Below are 22,143 nucleotides of genomic sequence, written 5' to 3'. Positions count from 1 at the left end.
CTTCACCTTACAATATAAAGCACCTTGCGTTATCCTGATTTAGCGCTATATAAATAAAAATGAATTGAACTGAATGTAGACAAATAGACAAGGTGAGATTTTTCCACAGGATAAATAGAATCAGAAAAAAAAAATCAGTATACGTTTCTCTTTTTTTTTTTTTCAAAAAAGGTTCTGTAATTTATTTACATTTTAAAAATAAACACAAGCTCCAGTGTGCACTGTATTATTACAACTTAGCCTTTTTCACTAATACCCACAATATCACAATATAACAAACAATCACACATACTATACACAAACATACATGGATGTGGCAACCGTTGGTAGGTCACTAGCTGTTTGTTTGAATCGTAGATAATATATGAAAGATGGGGGTTGCTACAGGTCAGAAACATGACGCCTAACATGTCTTAGATGGTGTCAAACCTGAGGCTTCAAAACCTCAGCCCACAAGCCAGTGGGTGGTGTCACAGAGACCACTTATTTTTTACACTTTAGACTTTCTGAGGGTTTCAGGGCTTCAGTGGAAATTTCATAACGGATGTGAACAACAAAACACTTCAGCCTTGTCTATTTCCCATCAGCCGGTAGAAGCATGGCTCTAAGTTGGCACGATCCTCTTCCAGATTCCTGGCAATGATGGGAGCTGCAAGTCTGAGGCAGCGTGCTGGCAGAGCCAATAACCTGCATGTTTCACATTTCTCCTCTGATTCTCTACAGTGGAGGTCAGGAGTGCAAAGCTAGCCTGACACAATTGCAGCCACTACACTCGTTGAAGGAAGCAACAGAAATTCTCCTTTAGACTTTAGTACAAAAAAAGCACATGTCTAAATAAACATACAAAGTCATTTAAATTATTTTTATACAAACAAAACAGTTAAACAGCATGTTCATCCACACAGCAGTGATAGTGGATATTCAGCCCTCTGCTTGCATATGGATTTGATAGCATTAATTTACTTTCACATTTGCCAAAACAAATTGAAAAAAAAAAAAGTGTGCAGAATCTTTAAGTTAGTGTCCTGTTAGTCTTGAGTTTGTACTTTTACAGTCACCAAATACTGAAAACATAACTTAAAATAATATCAAATATTTCTCATAGAACTCGATTTTCTCAGCAGTCAACAGTCAAAATCGCGAATGTTTTACATCTTGCTTCTAGTTCAAAGTAGTGGCAGAAATACAGACAAAGGCCAGTAAGCTGCTGCCATGACAACAGTACTAAATTCCAGGCTGTGTAACAGTTAAAGGAAAAAGCTGGTGACATCCTATGTTTTCAGTCTATATCGACACGGGAACTTTGAATTCCACACTCACTACAATGAAATCTAGAGATCACTCCTTAAAAGCTGCAACCCAAGACCTGGATTTAAGGCAGCATATTTACAGGAAGTGACTGCAGAACTGCTGCTGACTGTGTTACAGTACCTTAAAAGCAGAAGCTTGTTAAAAGAGAAAGAAGCTTTTTTTCCCATTCAGTATTTAGGTCACCGGTCACGTCACTTAAAGTCTTCATTTCATGCTGTCATTTTTGTTGTTTGGTGTCATCAGATGTCATCAGTAGAGGAAGGTAACCACTACCTCAATCAAACCGGGATGATGTCAAACTTGACAAATTGACTTGAAGAATTAGACAGCACCTAATGTCGAAGAAACAGCTCCAGACTGTTTGTCCACAGTTCAGATATTCTCGCAGTTTTGCAGAGGCAAGGCAGTGCGCATAGGAAACCGTAAAACATCCTTTAGGTTGTAGCTTCCCTTTCGGTTTTGTTTATAGAAAAGACAACATAGCACACAAATGAGGACAGACAGAACAGCCACAGATACCCCAACTATTATCCATATCCAGGGGAAAGCTGCAGAGTTGGGAATAGAGGCTTTGGTAAAGAAAACAGAAAAAGAGAATATTCAAGTTAGTCAAACAGAAAATATCCAAACACTGCTTGAATTGAAACTGGATGTGAAAAACAAACTAAAATCTCACCTTGTACATCAACGTTAAACTCCTTGGTGACATTCCCTACTGTGTTGCTCACAGTGCAGATATACTGTCCTTCATGCTCAAAGCCGACAGAACTGATAGTGAGAACGCTGCCAGTGTAGGAAGATGAGCTATTTTTTGGGCGTGTCCAGGTGTATGAGGGGCTGGGGTTTCCCACAGAGGAGCAGTTCAGGTGTACAGTGTCTCCTTCTTTGACTGTAATCACATCTGGATTTCGTGGCTCATTGAGCTCAGGCCCATCTGTGTGATTATTGAAGGAAAAAAAAAGAACAAAAGATTTAGCAAAACAAACAATTTTGGAAGAGAAATTCAATATCGGGAAACATTACAAACAAATTGATATATACTAAAAAATTTTCATTTAGAGTTTAAACACAATTATTATTATTTTTTAAGGTTCACAAACAAAGTGGAGTTCTATTTTTGGTCTCTACAAACACACTGAGTGTTTTAGTTTTTAGCAGCTAAATCCTCCACTATGTTCATCAGCTTGTGACAGTCAACAGTTTGTTGATGATGCTTTTTAGAGCCTGTTCATTAACAGTGATGAGAGGTGTGAGGAAGAATCAAAACAGTAAAGTAATGGGACATAAAACTAAACCAGTGACATGAAACATGCTCAAAATGTTAAACTCTGAGGAACAGAACAAAGAGCATCTTTATTTCTCTCAGACTCACAGTAGACTGGAGGAGCAGAGAATGTTTCTGATGTCACCACTGGAGGGCGCTGTGGTCCAGCTGGTCCCAGCTCCAGCTTGGCTTCACACCAGTACTGGGCTCCATCATCTTCTCTTCTGGGAGTGATGTTCAGGGTGAAGGTCTTATTCACTGGTTTCTTCTGTTCACTGTTGGACTGTAGGTGACCCAGTGCTGTGTTTCCTCTGTAGAAGGTCACATTGAGCTTTTCAACAGGAGCTACGTTCTGTACGCTACACTGCAGGGTGTACTGCTGATTCTCAAACATCATCTCAGTGTGGTTTACAAAGCTGATGGAGACACTTTCTGGAAGCTCTGTGAAGACCGGGAAAGAAACAAAAATGTAAAGAACAACATAGAATGTAAGCTAGAGGTTGGTCTGCAGCAGCTGAGAGTATGAATCCATCCAACTGTATGTTTCCACAAATAAAGAAGTTTAATTAATCTATGAATTAATAAATATAATAATAAGGTTATAAAGCAATTTTCACTTTAGAATTATAACTAAGTATAAGTGATGTAAAATTCACTAATGCGTCTCCTGTTATAAAGTAAGCATACTTACGATAAAGAGTTGGATTCAGAACGGTAGTACACTGAACACCAGCATCAATTGTATAATAGCACTGTAGAGATATGCCCCATTCAGTCAGTCTGTCAACTGTCCAGAACATCGTGGTTCCATTTCGTGAAATTTTTCCCACAGCGTGCTCTAAACCTGGAACATCTCCACTGCAGTCCTTCTGACATGCAACACATGTAACATTGGCTGGGTCACCGTACTTCACTACCAGCGCAGATGGAGTGAACACAGGATTTTCTGTGCAGCTAGAACCTGTAAGAAACACATCCAGTGTTGTTATTTGGTAGATTAGCAGATACACTTCATACACAGTGTGCACTATTTTAGTCAGACATTACTGTATATTTTGTATCCTGTAAAAGGTTTTGCAACCCAATAAAATCTTTGTACATTATATGGCTCTGCTGTTCTCTGTGTGTATATGTTTATTTAAAATCAAACACAAAATTAATCAGCAAGATTATACAAGTAGATTCAACTTCTCAATTGATATCAGAACATTTTGTACAAGGTTTATATATAATAAGAATTAGAATAAGGATTAAGAAATCACAGAGACGTTGTTTGCATAGTTACACACTCTGGTGACAAGTTAAAGGAAAAATTTGAACAGTTGAACCCTGCAGTGGGAAGTTTTGGCCCTTATGTGCATCTTTCCTTGAGGCACAGTCAGAGCAAATCAATCATAAAGTTGTTCTGAGTGATCAGTCGATCCTGTTCCATCCTAATTGGTCTCACTTTCATAAAGTGTGAGTTAAACCAATCAGTTAAACCAACATCAGTTAAACCAATCAGAGACCCGGGTCTCTGATTGGTTTAATGACTATAAAAAAGCATGTAAATTATATGCTACAGACCTCGCGGTCACTATAGATCTCAAATCAGTTTAACCAGTGTGGGTTAGCCTGATCAGATCCAGATATGTGAAAAAGAGTAACTGTAACTGTGCAGGTTACAGGCTACTGTAGTTTATTTGAATGAAGTTTTCCTAAGTCTCCTGCTAAGCAAATATATTCATCACAAATGGAAAATGTCTGACAGTCTTTGTAGGAAAGCTACTTTCGGCTGCTCCCAACAACAGATCACCACAGCGGGAAGCTTGATGAAGTTTGATGTGGCAGATTTTTAGGTCAGCTGCCATCCGGACACAGTCCCAAATGGATCAAAGCGGAGAATTTGTAAATCCCTACGCCATGGAGCCACTTTGTAATACATTTTTATCGCTCTAGTTTATACACTGTCTGGTTTCTCAGCCACCACCAAAACACCAAACGAATGAACAGCTTTAGGAAGAATGCTTTTCCATCGGTAGAGGGGTCCGGAGATTTTGGAGGTCGATTCTAAGAAGCACTTTGCTAGTAAAACTTTATGTTGACTCCTTTCATCCCCCCCCCCCCCCCCCCCCCATCTATTTAATAACATGAGACATAATGAAATAATTCAATCTCTGAGTCTCATAATAAAAACACGAAGCGTCAAACTGTTGTATTACTTTGAAGCAGCAACACTCTACCCCCCAAAAGTACGGGGAAAAAAAATCTCTGAGCACAACAGATAACGGGACACTTACCAGAGGCGGACACGCGGACGTCTCGGAAGGAGATCATCAAAGAAATAACGAGGAAAAGGTAACAGGAAAGCATCGTGTCCAGATAGTTTCGTTGGGAAAACGAAAAAGAAAAAACGTTTGTTAATAAAAAAAATCTCCGAGCCCAAAGTTTGTTGGCCAGATGGTGTCTGTAATGAACTGAGAGCAGAACAGATAGCAACATGGAGGTCCACGCTCCTTTATAAGCTGTGGGCGTGGATCAGCGGGCTGGTCTTCTCTTTGGGAAAGTGAAATCGAAAACATCCATCCGGGAAATCTGAATTTTCGGGGAAATCCCATTAAGAAAAATAAGCGATGAGCTCATGTCAGCCTCATAGCAGTCAGGTCCTCTGAACACCACGACCCCCCCCCCCCCCCCACACACACACACACACACACACACAAAGGGGAGAGGGAGGGGAAACAACAGGAGGACAAAGGAGGGGGGAACAACTAAGCTGTAGTGCCTCTTCACCTCACTGTGCAATACCTTTTGTACAGTACTTTTGTTAATAGTCAATGGTGCAATAGACTCCATACTTGAATTGTGCAATTCACTTGTATTTTTATTTTTATTCCTATTTATTCTATTTATCCCCTTCGTATATTTTATTTATATGTCTCTGTATTTATATATGTGTGTGTGTGTGTGTGTGTGTGTGTGTGTGCATATATAATATTCTGTAACTGTAACTTCTGCCGGTGCTGTGCTTTTGGAAACCGAATTTCCCAGAGGAACCCACCCAAGGGATTAATAAAGTTTTATCTTATCTTATCTTATCTTATCTTATCTTATCTTATCTTATCTTACACACACACACACAAACACACACACACACACACACACTGGTAAATGAAAACGTGTATGTAGTCTGACTGATCTGAGTGATAAATTCTAAAATGTGCTTTCTTAAAGGAAAGACAATAACAGTTTGCAGTGTTTTGCTTTTAAATGTATAAATTAGAAATATTTCAATAAACTCAAAAACTTCAGCAAATATACTTTATGTCCCTTCCTGCTGGTCTGCACACACAAATGCTGAGGCCTAGTTATTTCAGTGAAGCAGATTTCCCTTATCTCTTTCCTGTGAAGCCTTCCTCCAGGACAAAGTCGTGCACAGGACCAGCTCTCAACTGCTAAGACTGAAGCATTAAAAGCCCTTTAGCCTGTCTTCCTATCTGTTTCATTCCTTCACACTTCAGAAATGATCTACAACCTTGTTTAGTCACTCCTCCTTAGTTATTTTTAGTCTGTTTATTCTCGCTCCCCCTTACTCCAGCTTGAAGTCATAAGAGGCACGACTACATATCAGAACATCTGGAAGTGCAGCAGCAGAGCCACACGAGTGAAACAGAGAGACCAAGCCATCTGAAGAAAACTTGTCATTCGTTCATGTCATTCATTTGAGTCAGGGACGAAAGTTTCATAATCATAAAAACACAGTGTTGTAAAGTTTAAATCTCCCCAAACGAACTGATTTGTCACACAGACTAGATCAAACAAATGCATTTATCCATTCTCCAATTAAAAAAAAATCACAATATCAGTGACATTGTCTAAAGTATACTATTCTCTTTATAGCTCCTATAATATTTTTATATGTAACAGTAAAAATGAACAAGTGTTAGTGAAAAGGCTTTTGACTTGGGGGTCACTGGTAATCGTGCTGAGCCTTAAGGAGTGTAAAGACAGTTTACATTCCCAACATGCTTCTGTGTTTACTAAAATCTTGCCTCCCTTTGCTTTTTGGACTCATTTTAATGCTTTGGTTTTCATTTTTTGAGGCAGATACAAAAATGTTGGTTGTGAGCCAACCACTGAAACCATGGCAACATTAAATGAGGAAATTCTGAAGGTGTTAGTCATTTATAAAAAGTTTTCAAGTCATGCTGTTGGTATAGTATGAGCTACAATTTGTTATTCACACCAAACATCTTTTTTTAATATTAATCCAAGTAAAAGCACTGATATGAATCTGTAAAATGTTTGTGCTACAGACACTAAGGCATGTAATATGTTACTCAAGCAAAAAAATTTAACTAGAAGTAGACAAATGAACTTAAAGTAGTAACACAGAAGCTCTCAATGCAGAAAATGCTGGCTAATGCTGGAGTTTGCTGTTGTAAGGCTGCCATCCCAGATTCCAGTTACTTAGCTTCATTTTAGATTTATCTTCATGATGTTTGCTATTGTATGTAAAATGCGTTATTTAAATAGAGTGGACATGAACTGAACATTGGTTAGATGGTTGTGAAACACGTGGATTTTATTTGATCATCAAAAAAGAATCAAAAATAGTTTTAGAAAAAGAAAATCATAGTTCTGAGCCATTAATGGAAGTAAACTTAGGCTAAATAAAGACAGCAAAACACAACAAACCAACAGCTTCAACAAAACCTACAAACAAAACTGAAGTGGCAAAAAGTGACCTAACAAACAGAGGTCAAAAGGAAAAACAAGCAAACACTAAGAAATGATCTGAATACAAAGAAACTAAACCACTTTAACTTTTCATTAATCACTTCCAACATAACTAAATACTGGATTTAAATGTCAAATGAGATCAACTATATACTTAAAAGAGACCACTGCTGTCATCACCTCATGATCTGAGGACACTTGGCACATTCCAGTCTGGACTTCCTGTGACTGTGAGCGCAGCTTTCCAGCAACCCTGGCAACAATGGTGATTCAAAATGTTACAAGTAGGAGAATCAAGCAGGATGATGTAAGTTTGTTAGTGAGTCAGGAAGTAAAAGGTTTTTCGGGACTAAAGTGACAGGGGAGGTGCTTCTGTGCATGAAGACTTGGAAAGCCTCAAAGAGACCAATCAGGGCAGTGAAGGGAAGAGAGAACGAGGACTGTTAAACATCTAATGGTGAAGGAGTTTATATTCTGTTTGACTGGAGCTTCAGACAAAACTTCCAGATAAAGTTAAACTGGACTCTGTGAGCTTTCTGGTTAGACCTTATCTCTCTGCTTCTCTGTGCTGGGACAGTGCCAGACACGCTGGTGCCATTTGTAGTGTAAAGGCATGCGGTGGTATTCTCAGTGCGATCACAGATTTTAGGGATGTGAATTCAGTCTTGTGTTTTTGTAATGTGTAGTAACTGAAATGTGGGTAAGCGAGGGAACAGCTAAATAGATGCAGTTCATAATCCACATATCAGAGACACTGGATTATTATTAGATTTTTAGAATCAATGAATGAATGTGAGATTTTAATCAGTAAATATTGCTACTGGATAATATTGGATAATTGAATAATTAACTCAAAGTGTTTAAATGATGGAAGAATCACAAGAATCAGAATTATAACAACAGAATCAGCCTCAGTCTCACATAAACTACCAGACAAGTTGGATCACATCTACATCAGTAGAAAGAATCCATAAGCAGGATCTGAAAACATGAGATTAAAAACTCAAATTCACGTCATTATTGTGTGAACTGGGGCTAATTAAACTGGGAAAAATAATTAAACTGGCTTTAAAATACATTTCTCTTACTTTAGTTAAGTTTATTCCTTATTTTAGTTAGTTAGTTGTTTATTTAGTTGAGTGAAGGGAACTCGCAAAGTAAGAATTTCATTGCTCTGCACGGCCACTTGTGTTTTGTGGTGTATATGACAATAAACTTCTTGAATCCTGAATCTTACTGAGCACATTCCTAGAATACTATACCCACAGAATTAAGGAGTGTAACATCTGCCCAACATCTCCTTTCTCCAGATCTATTAAACTGTGGTTATCAGATAACCATAGTTTGAAGTAGAGTCACTGAAAGTCTGTAATGTTACAGGGCTTTTTCAGTAAATACCTCAGACAAGGAAGTTATGTTTTTGGTAGCATTGGATGTTATTCTGTTGGTAAAAAGAACATTTTGAAAAAAATTATGAAATCTTGTGGAGTGGAGTCATGGAAATTTGTCTGCAGTCCACTCCGGTCCTGCTCCTACACAGTGTTTGTGAAACATAATGAAACGTGGACATGACAACACAAGCTTGAGAACACAGGGAGAGACACACGGGAACAGATAAGGGAGACGAAAGCATAACTAAGACAGACTTACATCGAAGACAGGAAAGACTCATGAATACGGAGACATGGATAAAAACATACTAGAATAAATCACTCAATAAACCCTAACTAAATTACACAAGAACTTAACATTGATGCAATCTAACAAAAGAAAAACAAAAATACAAAATAAACTCAAAACACTGGGTCACAGATCCAGGCCCTGACAATTCCTTTGGACCTCTGACGGCTTCTTTGAGGTCAAATAAGGTTAAACTTTCATAAAATGTCTTTTATCTTTAAAACTGTGGTTAAAATTTAGTGCCTTTGTTAATATTGGCAACATTTATAAAATGATAGTGGAGATCTTAAATATGACATTATAGTTTACAATCAAATATCATGTCACAAATGATATCAAACCTGATTTATATTTTACATCAAGTTGAATCCAAAGTTTGTTACATCTTTAAAAATGAGAAAGACAATGACTTGTTAGTTAGTTAGAAATATACTGTAGCATAATATTATATAATAGGCTGAAGTTGTTCACATCCAGTTATTTACAAATCAATACCTTGTCCATTACCTGCTCCTACATAGTGTATGTGTATAAAATACAATACTATTCCCTAAAAGTAAACACTGCTCAGAGACTGAGCTGCATTAGCGGAGGTTTGTGCTTCATCTTGTTAATATTTTTCTGTGTGTTTGTGAGTTTGTATAACTGCTTTTAAAGTTTGATTTGCCACATGGATGTGTGGTTTTGTTTTTTGTTTTTTTTTTTACATATACGTGTTTCTGTTTAAATTCACAACACATTAAAGTAGCTTAAAAACCTTAAAGATGTCTAGTTTTGGACAGAGCCAAGTCATTTCTGGACTTCGCCCTCTGCCTGTTCCTCTTCTGGTTTGTTTTGATTATCTGACTGCTTCCACATCTGAGTCAAGCTCTGGCATGAAGATTTGCATTTTACAGTTTTACCCGTCTGCCTCCTCTTAACCTGTCCTCCTGAAACTTTTAAATAAGAAACATGCACACAAACACACAGAGGGGAGAAAACACACACGCTGGAGGCAAAACTGAGCAGCCTTTAAATTTCACCAGGACTTTGTTGATTGTTTGGAAATGAAAATGCTAAAACATAAATGCATATTTCTACATTCAGATTCCACTTAACAGTACATCTATATACTTCAGCTTTGACCTGTAACAGGCCTGCGTCAGATTAGCTAAAACTGAGTTTTCAGTTCTGCAAAGTTGACAGAAGTGGAAAAAATGAAGCAACAGTGGATTGATGAGTTTCACTGAGGAGTGGATTACGTTTGCATCCTGACGGGACTTTTTTTCTCAGTACGGCTAATTTTAACACTATGACTTTGATTCAAAGAACTGGCAGCTAGTCATACTGCCAGTACTCCTATGAGAATATAAAGAAGTCACAGCTCTCTGAGTGATGACTGATACCTCTTACAGACACTGAAAGCTTCTACAAACAAAAAAAAACAGAAATAACAGCTTGACAGGATCGATTCTAGTTTGCTTTATTCTAAAGTTTAACTAACTGGTAGGCCCTGTCATCAAATTACACTCTGCTGTCAGGGTTTTCATGCTTTTACGCCTTTCTTCGGCCTCATTAGCTTATTTGTTTTTATGTGTACACTCATACTATTTATTTTATATGTTTTTATTCTTATAGTTAATCTGCTGAATTCAATTATATGAAGTGTTTCCCATTTTTCTGTTTTGTTTCTTTTTCCCTCTCCTCGCCTGCAGCACACTGTCCTCTTACGACAGCTGGTCAGGTGAGAAGTGTGTGAGGCTTGTGCTGGTTACAGCCTGTCCAAACACATTAGGCTCATCTAGTATTAAAATATACTGATGCTGTATGGTTTCAGTTCAAGTTTGTTTCAGCAATAACTCATGTCCATCTTTTCTCACTGAATCAGAGTCAGAGAGACTTTATTTATCTCCAAGGGGCAATTAACAATAGAGTCCCCACTAATAACCCTCTATTCACAGTTATTTATATTCAGGGTCAAAGTGAGATACGTATAAACTACATAACTTTGTGAAAATGTCTTATTTAGGTAATATTCACATAAATAATCCAAGTTTGATGTGTGTGGTGTTATGTGAGAAAAGAAAGGTCATTGTTATTACATTACATGTTATGATTGTCTGACATGGGAATAGCTCAACCTTTAAATAACAGGAAATAGGCCTGGAGAATTATGTCACTACCATAGTAGCTCTGACTGTGATCTTGACTGAAAAGTTCAGATTCATGCAGATCATCAGCTTTTTCATATTAACTGTTGCTCACACTGCCTCCAGTATCTCAGATTATTATCTAGCGTCTTCTAGTGGTAAAACACAAGTATTACATTATTAAAGGTCCTCAGGAGGAGCTCACTAGTCAAACCTTTGGGCCCAGCGACCCCCTCACAGGTGAGAATATTTATCTATTATAATCTTGACACCATTTGTGCTCTTAGATGCAATTATTTGTTTAAAAACATTGAATAAAGACTAATTTGTCAGTGACATTAGTGACATTTTTAGTAAATTAATGTTAGTAAATTATTTTGCAGACTGGGTTTTAGGATCTTGAACCCCACTTTGAAATCCACTGCTCATCAACAGCTGGCAGAGCACAAATGTAACATTAAATCAGAGATGAAACTAATGATGAGTATAAACAATGAACCTTCCCTTGCAGATGTGCTTTGCTTTACAGCAAATTCACTTGCAGAAGTCAGACAGACAGAGGCTATGACAGGGAGGGATTTGAGTGATTTGTTCAGATAAGTGCGCTTGGATAGGCTGAGGATGAAATGGGACAAACAAAGACTTTAACAAATACAAACACGGATCCTTAAACGTACTCGTTCAAGACTCAAACATTATTCACTTCTCTCGCTGAACTAAAAAAAAGTAAAAAATGAAATAAAAACTGTGGGTGAATAAACTGCAAGCATAACAGTGACAGCACTTTGTGTGAAGTTAAAAGTCTGTATGTTTGTATCTGTTTTCAGTGATATCAACTCTATTTTTCAAGTCACCTATATTTGACAACAGCATAATAAAAATGGAAATATGGCCACACCAATGAAAAAATCCTGGAGGCGCCGCTGATCTGAAGACCCTGTTGCAGCAAATTTGAAGGACAATAATGTTTGTTTCTTAAAAGATGTGACCACCAGGGGGCATCAGTTACAAAGTATTGATATGATAGCTCGTTAGTCTGTGTGTGTGTGTGTGTGTGCTTCTGTAACGAATAAATAAATGTCATTATGAATGCAGGTTGTTAGATAATTACACAGTGGCAGCTGTTGCTTAAACATAAGAAAACAAGGATCTAACATGAAATAATAATTAAACCACAGCTCTGAAATCTGTACTTAAGCTGAACAACAACAACAAACTACTGTAAATGCAACAAAGAGACATCGCTAACATCATGTAAGAGTTTTGATCAAGGAAAATAAGTCAGTTAAGATGTTGCCCGAAGTATGCAAAGAATAATAACATTGCAATAAATATCCAGTAAATATCCACACATACTGGTCACCTGCACACACTCAGTGATCTTTGACAGTGATCTTTGTCCCACTGATATCACGAGGGAGTGAAGAGGACACCATGTGGTTGTTTTGTAGACAAAATGACACCCAGATGTTTTTGTGATATAACAAAGAAATTTGTTTAACTGATAGTAAATTATTTTGCAGACCCTATGGCCCTACTTTGAGACTAATAATAATAATAATAATACATTTTATTTTAAAAGCGCCTTTCAAAACACTCAGGGACACTGTACACAGCAGAATAGAGACAAGCAATAACAACAACAAGCATAACAGTTTACAAAGTTATAAAGATAAAATGTGGAGTAAATTTAAAAAGCAGAATGGAAAAGCTTATGTGGAATAGGCTATTGTGAACAGGTGAGTTTTGAGTCTAGACTTAAAAAGAGAGAAGGAAGTGATATTTATCATATCAGGAGGAAGGGAATTCCAAAGTCGAGGAGCAGAGAAAGCCCTGTGCCCCATGGTGGCTAACCGAGGGGAAGGGACAGAGAGAGGAGCCGAGAAGGAATGGTGATCTGAACCAGATCAGAGAGGTATGAAGGGGAGAGATGATGAATAGCCTTAAATGTATACAAAAGTATCTTGAAATTGATGCGGTATTTGAGCGGAAGCCAATGAAGCTGCTGCAGAGCAGGGGTGATGTGGTGCATAGAAGGGGTCCTGGTGATAATACGAGCAGCAGAGTTCGGGACACGTTGAAGCTTATGGAGAAATTTTTGACTAAGACCAAAAAGAAGAGAGTTGCAGTAATCGATCCGGGAAGTGACCAGGCTATGAACAAGAACAGCAGTGGCATGTGGGAAAAGGACGGAGACGATTAATGTTACACAAATGGAAATATGCAGACCGAGTAATGTTATTGATGTGTGAGTTACAAGAGTACTATCGAGGACGACACCCAAACTTTTCACACATGGAGAAACAGAGACTGGCCAGTTATTGATTGTAATTGAAAAGCTATTAGTTCTGGATAGTGTTGTTTAGTGCCTACCAGCAGAAGCTCTGATGTGTTACTATTGAGTTTAAGAAAACTGGAAGAGAACCATGAATTTAGTTCGGCTAAACAGAGAGTGAGGGACTACAGCTCATCAACAGCTGTATAAATATCTGTAATATTTAAAGAAAGAAATCAACTGTTGATCAGAAATGATCAGAAATGTGAAAGCTTGCCTTGCATATGTGCTAAACAGGAAGTTTGCTCACAGAGGATAGACAGACAAGCTGCTAATCAGAATCAGGTGTTAACCATTCAGTCATTTCTTCAGCTGTCAATAACAATAATTTTACTGAGTTTGTAGTTTCCCCTTTGCTTGCGTTTACAGTAGCATCCCAGTGACAGACCGACAAGGACCAGAACTCCCAGTAAGGTTCCACGTATTATGTATGGGATGGAGCTGACTGTAAAAAAGAAAAGAAGAATAATATACACGAGGCAAATTAAAAACACCAAAACAATCACAATGAATTTAATTCTTGGATTAAAGATTGGATTATTCTCAACTGCTGTATCATTTCTAGAGGAAAATATTGTGATTGATCTTCAGTGACTCATTTTCCAGGAAGTATCTGACAACACTCACTTTGTACGTCAATGTTAAACTCCTTGGTGACAGTCCCTACAGTGTTGCTCACAGTGCAGATATGCTGTCCTTCATGCTCAAACCCAACAGATTTAATAGTGAGAACGCTGCCACTGTAGGAAGGAGAGCTATTTAATGGGAGTGTCCAGGTGTATGAGGGGCTGGGGTTTCCCACAGAGGAGCAGTTCAGGTGTAGAGTGTCTCCTTCCGTGATTGTGATCACATCTGGATTTGGTGGCTCATTGAGCTCAGGCCCATCTGTGTGATTATTGAAGAAGAAACAGAACACAATATATTAGCAAAATCAACCATTTTTAATTTAAAAGAGGAATGTTCACTGATGAACACATGAATTGTTTTGACAGTCAGACAATTCCTTTAATCTCTGCTGAACTGTGTACAATTAGCCTCTGAGGCTTTCTGGAGTTATTACTAAATGTTCTCAATTAATGTTATCCCCTCTAGGTCATATGATGCACATATACGTATGGTGGTTTCTGGATCCAGATGTGAGTCAGAGTAGCGAGTTAACAGTTGTGTCTGACATCAGACTCCTTTGTTTGGATAAGTTACCTGCTTAAATGTGTTCATGTCACCGGCTCACATCAGTGATCAAACTGTGCTGTTGATTGTGATGATTTGAGAATCATGTTCATCTTAAATATGTTACTGAGGGGGTCTTAAATTAATAACAAAAACATAATAAAGGTCAAAGGCAATATGACTATCACATAAAGACTGAACATGCCCCTTGTGTCCACACTGAAGTGGAAGCACATATTCATGGAGAGTGGAAAGTATCAAATTACTGTCTCTAGTACACTATACTATACTTCACTTTCACCGTATGCTAGTATACTTAATACTTATTTTTCAGTGGGTAATATTTTACTATTTATTCCACTTCATTATATTTAACTGCTGCAGTTACCTTGCAGGGTGTTGCTCTTTATACAAAACATAATATACAGTATACACCAAAAAACTACCAAAAGTTTGTACACATAATCTCGTTTAATGTTTTTTCTTTATTTTTACTACTTTCATTATTGTAGATACTTACTGAAGACATCAAATATATGAAGCAAGATATATGGAATTATGTAGCAAAGAAATAAATGATAAATAACTCTAAAAATAATGTCTTATATTTTAGATTCCTCAAAGTAGCCACCCTTTGCTTTGTTAACAGCGTTACAAACCCTTGGTCTTCTCTCAATGAGCTTCATGATGCTCACCTGTTTGTACTTCACAGGTGTGACTTGTCATTTTTCATTTGTGGAATTTCTTGTCTTCTTAATTATTGTTGGGACCATCAGTTGTGTTGTGCAGAAGGTTGGTACCCAGCTGACAGCCCTATTTGACAACTGTTAGAATTCATATTAGGGGAAGAACCAATGAGCTAAGTAAAGAGAAATGACAGTTCATCATTACTTTAAGAACTGAAGGTCAGTCAGTCAGAATATTGCTAAAACATCAAGCACTACGAGGAAACTGGCTCACATGAGGACCACCCCAGGAAAGCAAGACCGAGAGTCACCTCTGCTTCTGAGGATAAATTCATCCGAGTCACCAGCCTCAGAAATCGCAAGTGAACAGCACCTCTGATCAGAGCCCAGATAAATGCCACACAGAGTTCCAGTAGCAGACACATCTCCACATCAGCTGTTCAGAGGAGACTGCGTGAATCAGGCCTTTATGGTCAAACAGCTGCTAAAAACCACGACTAAGGAAAGGCAACAATCAGAAGAGATTTGTTTGGGCCAAGAAACATAAGGATTGGACATTAAACCAGTGGAAATCTGTGCTTTGGTCTGATGAGTCCAAATCTGAGATCTTTGTTTCCACCTGCCGCGTCTTTGTGCAAAGCAGAAAAGGTGAACGGATGGTCTCTACATGTATAGTTCCCACTGTGAATCATGGAGGAGGTGGTGTGATGGTGTGGGGGTGCTCTCCTGGTGACACTGTTGGGGATTTATTCAAAATTGAAGGCACACTAAACCAACATGCCATCCTATCCAGTTTGCATTTAGTTGGACCATCATTTATTTTTCAACAGGACAACGACCCCAAACACACCTCCAGGCTGTGAGAGGCCTATTTGACCAAGAAGGAGAGTGATGGAGTGCACAGTCGTCTGACCGAAACCCAGTCGAGATTGTTTGGGATGAGATGGACCACAGAGCGAAGACAAAAAGACCAACAAGTGCTCAGCACCTCTGGGAACTCCTTCAAGACTGTTGCAAAAACATTTCAGGTGACGACCTCATGAAGCTCATTGAGAGAATGCCAAGAGTGCGCAAAGTAGTAATCAAAGGAACAGGTGGCTATTTTGAAGAATCTATAATATAAAACGTGTTTTGAGTTATTTCACACTTTTTTGTTTATTACATAATTCCATACGTGTTCATAGTTTTGATGCCTTCAGAAGAATCTACAATGTAAATGTTCATGAAAATAAAGAAACGCCATTAACTCAGAAGGTGTGTCCAAACTTTTGACTGGTAGTGTACAGTGGGTATGGAAAGTATTCAGACCCACTTAAATTGTTCATTCTTTGCCTCTCCTCAGTGCAAGACACATGAATGCCCTCATGGAGTTTGCTAAAAAAAACAAAACAAACAAACACCTGAAGGACTCCAAGATGGTGAGAAATAAGATTCTCTGGTCTGAAGAGACCAAGAGAACTTTTTGGCCTTAATTCTAAGTGGTATGTGTGGAGAAAACCAGGCACTGCTCACCACCTGCCCAGTACAGTCCCAACAGTGAAGCATGTTGGTGGCAGCATCATGCTGTGGGTGTGTTTTTCAGCTGCAGGGACAGGACGACTGGTTGCAAGTGAGGGAAAGATGAATGCGGCCAAGTACAGGGATATCCTGGACGAAAACCTTCTCCCAAGTGCTCTGGACCTCAGACTGGGCCGAAGGTTCACCTTCCAACAAGACAATGACCCTAAGCACACAGCTAAGATAACAAAGGAGTGACTTCACATCAGCGCTGTGACTGTTCTTGAATGGCCGAGCCAGAGCCCTAACTTAAACCCAACATAAAAATGGCTGTCCACCAACGTTTATATCCAACCTGACAGAATCAGAGAGCATCTGCAAGGAGGAATAGCAGAGGATCCCCAAATCCAGGTGTGAAAAACTTGTTGCATCTTTCCCAAAATACTTCCACTAAATACTGAGTAAAAGGTCTGAATACTTAGGACCATGTGATATTTCAGTTTTTCTTTTTTTAATAAATCTGCAAAAATGTCAACAATTCTGTGTTTTTCTGTCAGCATGGGGTGCTGTGTGTACATTAATGAGGAAAAAATGAACTTAAATGATTTTAGCAAATGGCTTCAATATAACAATGAGTGAAAAATTTAAGGGTGCCTGAATACTTTCCGTACCCACTGTATATTAGATATATATTGATATTAAAAGATCAGAGTCTCACTGGTCAGAGATGTGTCTTCAGTCTGAGACTTAGGATAGAAATTGTATTCTCGTCATAATCCGATGGAAAATTGAACAAATGGGGAAAATGATTTGAGGCACTGAAACCTCTTACATTACATAAAGAGCCATGAAAATTACACATGTAAATGTAAATCTGTTTCCCCCCCTCAGACTCACAGTGAACTATAGCAGGGAGCTTTTCTGATGTCACCACTGGAGGGCGCTGTGGTCCAGCTGGTCTCAGCTCCAGCTTGCTTTCGCACCAGTACTGGGCTCCATCATCTTCTCTTCTGGGAGTGATGTTCAGGGTGAAGGTCTCATTCACTGGTTTCTTCTGTTCACTGTTGGACTGTAGGTGACCCAGTGCTGTGTTTCCTCTGTAGAAGGTCACAGTGAGGCTTTGAACAGGAGCTACGTTCTGTACGCTACACTGCAGGGTGTACTGCTGATTCTCAAACATCATCTCAGTGTGGTTTACAAAGCTGATGGAGACACTTTCTGGAGGCTCTGAGAAGACAGGGAAAGAACGAGTAACACAGGTAGATGTCAGTCAGTAACCGCTGAGAGTATGAATCCATCTAACTGTGTATTTACACAAAGAGATTAAATTTAGATCACAGATGATGTAAAATCCACTAAAAAGTCTCATTTTCTAAAGTAAGCATACTTACGATAAAGAGTTGGATTCAGAATGCTTGTACACTGATTGCCAGCATCATTGGTATAATAGCACTGTAGAGATATGCCCCATTCAGTCAGTCTGTCAACTGTCCAGAACATCGTGGTTCCATTTTGTGAAACTTTTCCCACAGTGTGCTCTAAACCTGAAACATCTCCACTGCAGTCCTTCTGACATACAACACATGTAACATTGGCTGGGTCACCGTACTTCACTACCAGTGCAGATGGAGTGAACACAGGATACTCTGTGCAGCTAGGATCTGTAAGAAAAAAACATTACATGCAATTATTTGCAAGGAAAATATTTACCATCCATCCTGCTCACCTCAGTTGCTTTCAATGTATAAGTGTAGCAGGTCCAATCTGAGCCCGTCACAAATGACTGAAGCCTGCACCCTGTCTGAGGATGAGCTTTTTCATGTACAGGAGATCATGATGGTGTCCATGAAGCAGGTGGGAGAAATTCCCATGAAAGTGAAAAGTTAAGAATATGATTACAATTATCGATCAGCTGTCTGTGACAAATATAAGGATGTAGAAAATATGCGATCGCTTCAACTGTGATAACGTTTGACTATATTTGAAACTGTCGATCTCCTGGGATTCACATTTCAGTAACTCTGAAAGATGTGATAAACCAAAAACATCCAGTGAGCAGCACTTCTGCAGAGACAGTGGCTTGTTGAGGCCAGAGGAGAAAGGACAGACTATGGTCATTTAGATTTCACCTGCAACTGTGCTGGACAGAAAAGCATCTGTCCTCGAGGCTACAGCAGCACAAATGCATGTTGGGTTTCAACAAGCCAAAACAGAAATCAGAGGCTGCAGAGAGACAGGCTCCACCAAATCTGGACAGTTAAAGTTTTCCAACATCTTTTCTCACAGGTGTCTCCAAACCAAAAACAGACTGACTGAATTAGAGATGGATCCGATATTACGTATCGGTATCGGTCCGATACTGACGTAAATTACTGGATCGGATATCGGAGAAAAATAAAAAATGTAATCCGATCCATTAAATATCAAAAAAGCACCTCACAAAACTTTCGACACGGCGTAACCCTCCTCATAACCGTAGCACATCGGAGCAGTATGCTCACGTGATAGAGCGGCTGTGTGTATTTGTAGCCTGCTACCAATCCTGCATTTCATCTCAGAGGAAGTTATCCCAGAGAGAAGTAAAGCAAGTGTGTAAGTTCATCTCTGAATGTTTGTAAAGCATTCCCACGTTAAGCTTAACAACCGATATATGGAGGACTGCCTCTTGTCTCCCCCTCCCTCTCCTGCTGCTACTTCAATCGTGAAACTGATCAGTGATCAGCTGATCGGCTTTTCTGTCGCGAGTCTGTCTCTCTTGTTTGTTTATCGCCCACTTTGCACCAGGAAGAGGAAACCAGCGGCTGAACAACAGCAGCACGTTTAAGCTTGATAAGCTGTTGTTAGAATTTATTTAATATTACTTTCTACACCAGGATCTTTTTCTACTAGCTGACGGCTGGTAACTGTGCAGGGGCGGATCTAGCAAAGTTTAGCCAGGGGGGCCGATAGGGCATGAACAGGGAGAAGGGGGCACAAAGACATACTTTTCTTTCTTATTCTCATTTAAAATGTCTAGCTTTTAATAAATAATTATCTGAATCTTACACCCAAATTTTTAATCTGATGTAAAATGAATAGAAGTCCATTAAGTCTAATACACCCTAGTAAGCTACTTTTTCCTTTGGGAAGGTATCATCTGTGCAGTCTGCAGTTCTGTTGAAGAAAGATGTTGAATCTATTTAATTATTCTTGAAAAAAAAATGTATTTCTGTGCATTTTTTTTCACACTGCATCAAATTAAACTTGATTACGTTGATTAAGCATCATGAGGTGGAGGGGGGGGGTTCCCTATTTTATTTTATTTTTTGCTGGGGTTTGCAACCCTATTAGTTAGGTTGCTTACTCTTTAAAATACCAGAATAGGGAGGATGGAGTAGGTTTAAGTTTATTAGATTGATCAGTATTGCTGAACTATGAAATATTTTGGGTGCAGTGCATTTTTTGCATACAGGTATAACAGAATAGCTTTAGTGGGGTTTTTTTGGTTTTTTTTTTACTTGAGTATGAACTTATACAAAAAGCAGCAAGATATTAAAAAAAACAGTTATATTGATTAAAAAACACACTATATCAGATTCATATCGGCCGATATCCAAATTTATGATATCGGTATCGGTATCGGGCATAAAAAAGTGGTTTCATGCCATCTCTAGACTGAATGGGACAAATCTGTCAACATCTTTTGGACTCAAGAGCAAGAAGAACTGAGGCTGTTTTAGAGCAAATTGAGGCCCTGCTAAGCATTTAAATGATAACTGACTTTGCAGTTAATAATGATAATTAATCATTGATTGTCTTAAAGTAACTTTTAGATTTGACTTGAATCTTCCAGCTTTGTGCGTCATAAAGACATAGTCACCCTTTCCTACACAGTAAGCGACAGAGAGAGATGAGAAATTCTGATGTCGGACAGTGTGGAGAGATTATGAGGACCCAAATGCAGACACTTGAAAAAGGGAGTGAGTTTAAACAAAAGGCGAGCCGTTTATTTGGGTTGAATGAAAATATAAATAAGAGGCAAATGAGAACAGAGACTTAACTAACAAACTAAACTGCATGAACTAAAGCTAAACACTAAACACAGAACACGGAACACAAGACCTGGATGTGGGAACATGGAGCGAGAAGGCGGAGCTGGAGGAAGGAACGCAAATGGACACAAGACAACTGCGGAGACAAAGGAAGGACACACAAAGAGGGAAACATGGAAACAGTTATGGGAGACGAGACACGGAGGGAGCGAGACCAAACACAGACATGACTGGGGAAAAACACACAGAGGACATGGCAGACTCTCACAGGAGACACAGGAAAGAGACAGAGCCCAAAAAACAGATACAAATAAACTCAACAGCATAAAAAAACTGAACTCAAGACTAAACTGAATGAAATTAAAACATCTTCACAATGTAACGGAAGGAAACGTGAACACAAAATAACACAAAACATTAGAGGAGCAAAACTCTGACCTAAACATCCTGATAAAGCAAAGCATCATAAATCAAAAGGAAAACTCAAAACGCTCAAAACACTCAAACCATGACATGTGAACGTTAAATAAACCAACAAATTGATACATGATGCAGAGCCTGCCTGAAGTAGCTCCCAGGCTTTGCTCCATTAGCTAAGAAAGTGGTTAATACTGTACTACACATATAGTTACAGTATATCACTTCATATGTTATGCACTGTCTGGCACTGAAAAGGATATAGATGATAACTATTACACAGAAAATAAGGAAGGCACAATACTGAGAAAAGTAAATTAAGAAAATTACAATAAATATATATATATATTGTGAAACAATACATGTGAAAATCACATAATTTAATCGTTTAATATAATGTACAGTAAATAAGACCATTGCAAAAAATAGAACTGCCATTTATAAACACAGTAACAAAACTCCACATGTGTGAGAACTTACCGTAGCCTGACACATGGAAGTGACACAGAGAATGCAACAAAGAAACAGCCAAAAATATGCAACAGCAAAACATGATGTTCAGCTGATGTCGTCCAAAAGTGAAGCTGATCAGCTCAGGTCTGAAATTTAAAGGAACTGCTGCTCTGTGTGTGTGTGTGTGTGTGTGTGTGTGTGTGTGTGTGTGTGTGTGTGTGTGTGTGTGTGTGTGTGTGTGTGTGTGTGTGTGTAGGTGTGATGTGAGACTGGGTGGGAATATCATAAACAAGTGGTGCTTTTACAAATACCAGATACAAAATGCAAACTAAACTTCTTCATCAAAATAATTTACATGATAGGTTTACACACACACTCATCGTGGGTGTGAAACTTTTGGTAATTTGTGGGTTTTTAATCATTTCTTTGAACTGTTCTTTTTCCAGGGTGC

At 38.6% G+C, this 22,143-nt stretch overlaps 1 protein-coding gene across 1 annotated transcript; it reads right to left on the bottom strand.

Moving 5' to 3' along the window:
* Window positions 1–150: 150 nt before the first annotated feature.
* On the bottom strand, window positions 151–21,839 carry LOC113023442 (vascular cell adhesion protein 1-like). Its single transcript, XM_080302597.1, has 10 exons — window positions 21,720–21,839; window positions 18,183–18,452; window positions 17,689–18,018; window positions 14,066–14,323; window positions 13,752–13,883; window positions 4,855–5,094; window positions 3,267–3,536; window positions 2,684–3,016; window positions 1,988–2,245; window positions 151–1,880 (listed from the first exon to the last, which is right to left on the bottom strand). The coding sequence occupies exons 1-10, from the start codon at window positions 21,790–21,792 to the stop codon at window positions 1,684–1,686; spliced, it is 2,361 nt and encodes a 786-aa protein (XP_080158723.1). The 5' UTR covers window positions 21,793–21,839; the 3' UTR covers window positions 151–1,683.
* Window positions 21,840–22,143: the final 304 nt, after the last annotated feature.

The sequence above is a fragment of the Astatotilapia calliptera genome, chromosome 6 (genome assembly GCF_964374335.1).
Source record: "Astatotilapia calliptera chromosome 6, fAstCal68.1, whole genome shotgun sequence".
Lineage (NCBI taxonomy): Eukaryota > Metazoa > Chordata > Actinopteri > Cichliformes > Cichlidae > Astatotilapia > Astatotilapia calliptera.
Note: the sequence above shows the minus strand (reverse complement) of the source record. Positions and strands in the feature narration are given on the sequence as shown.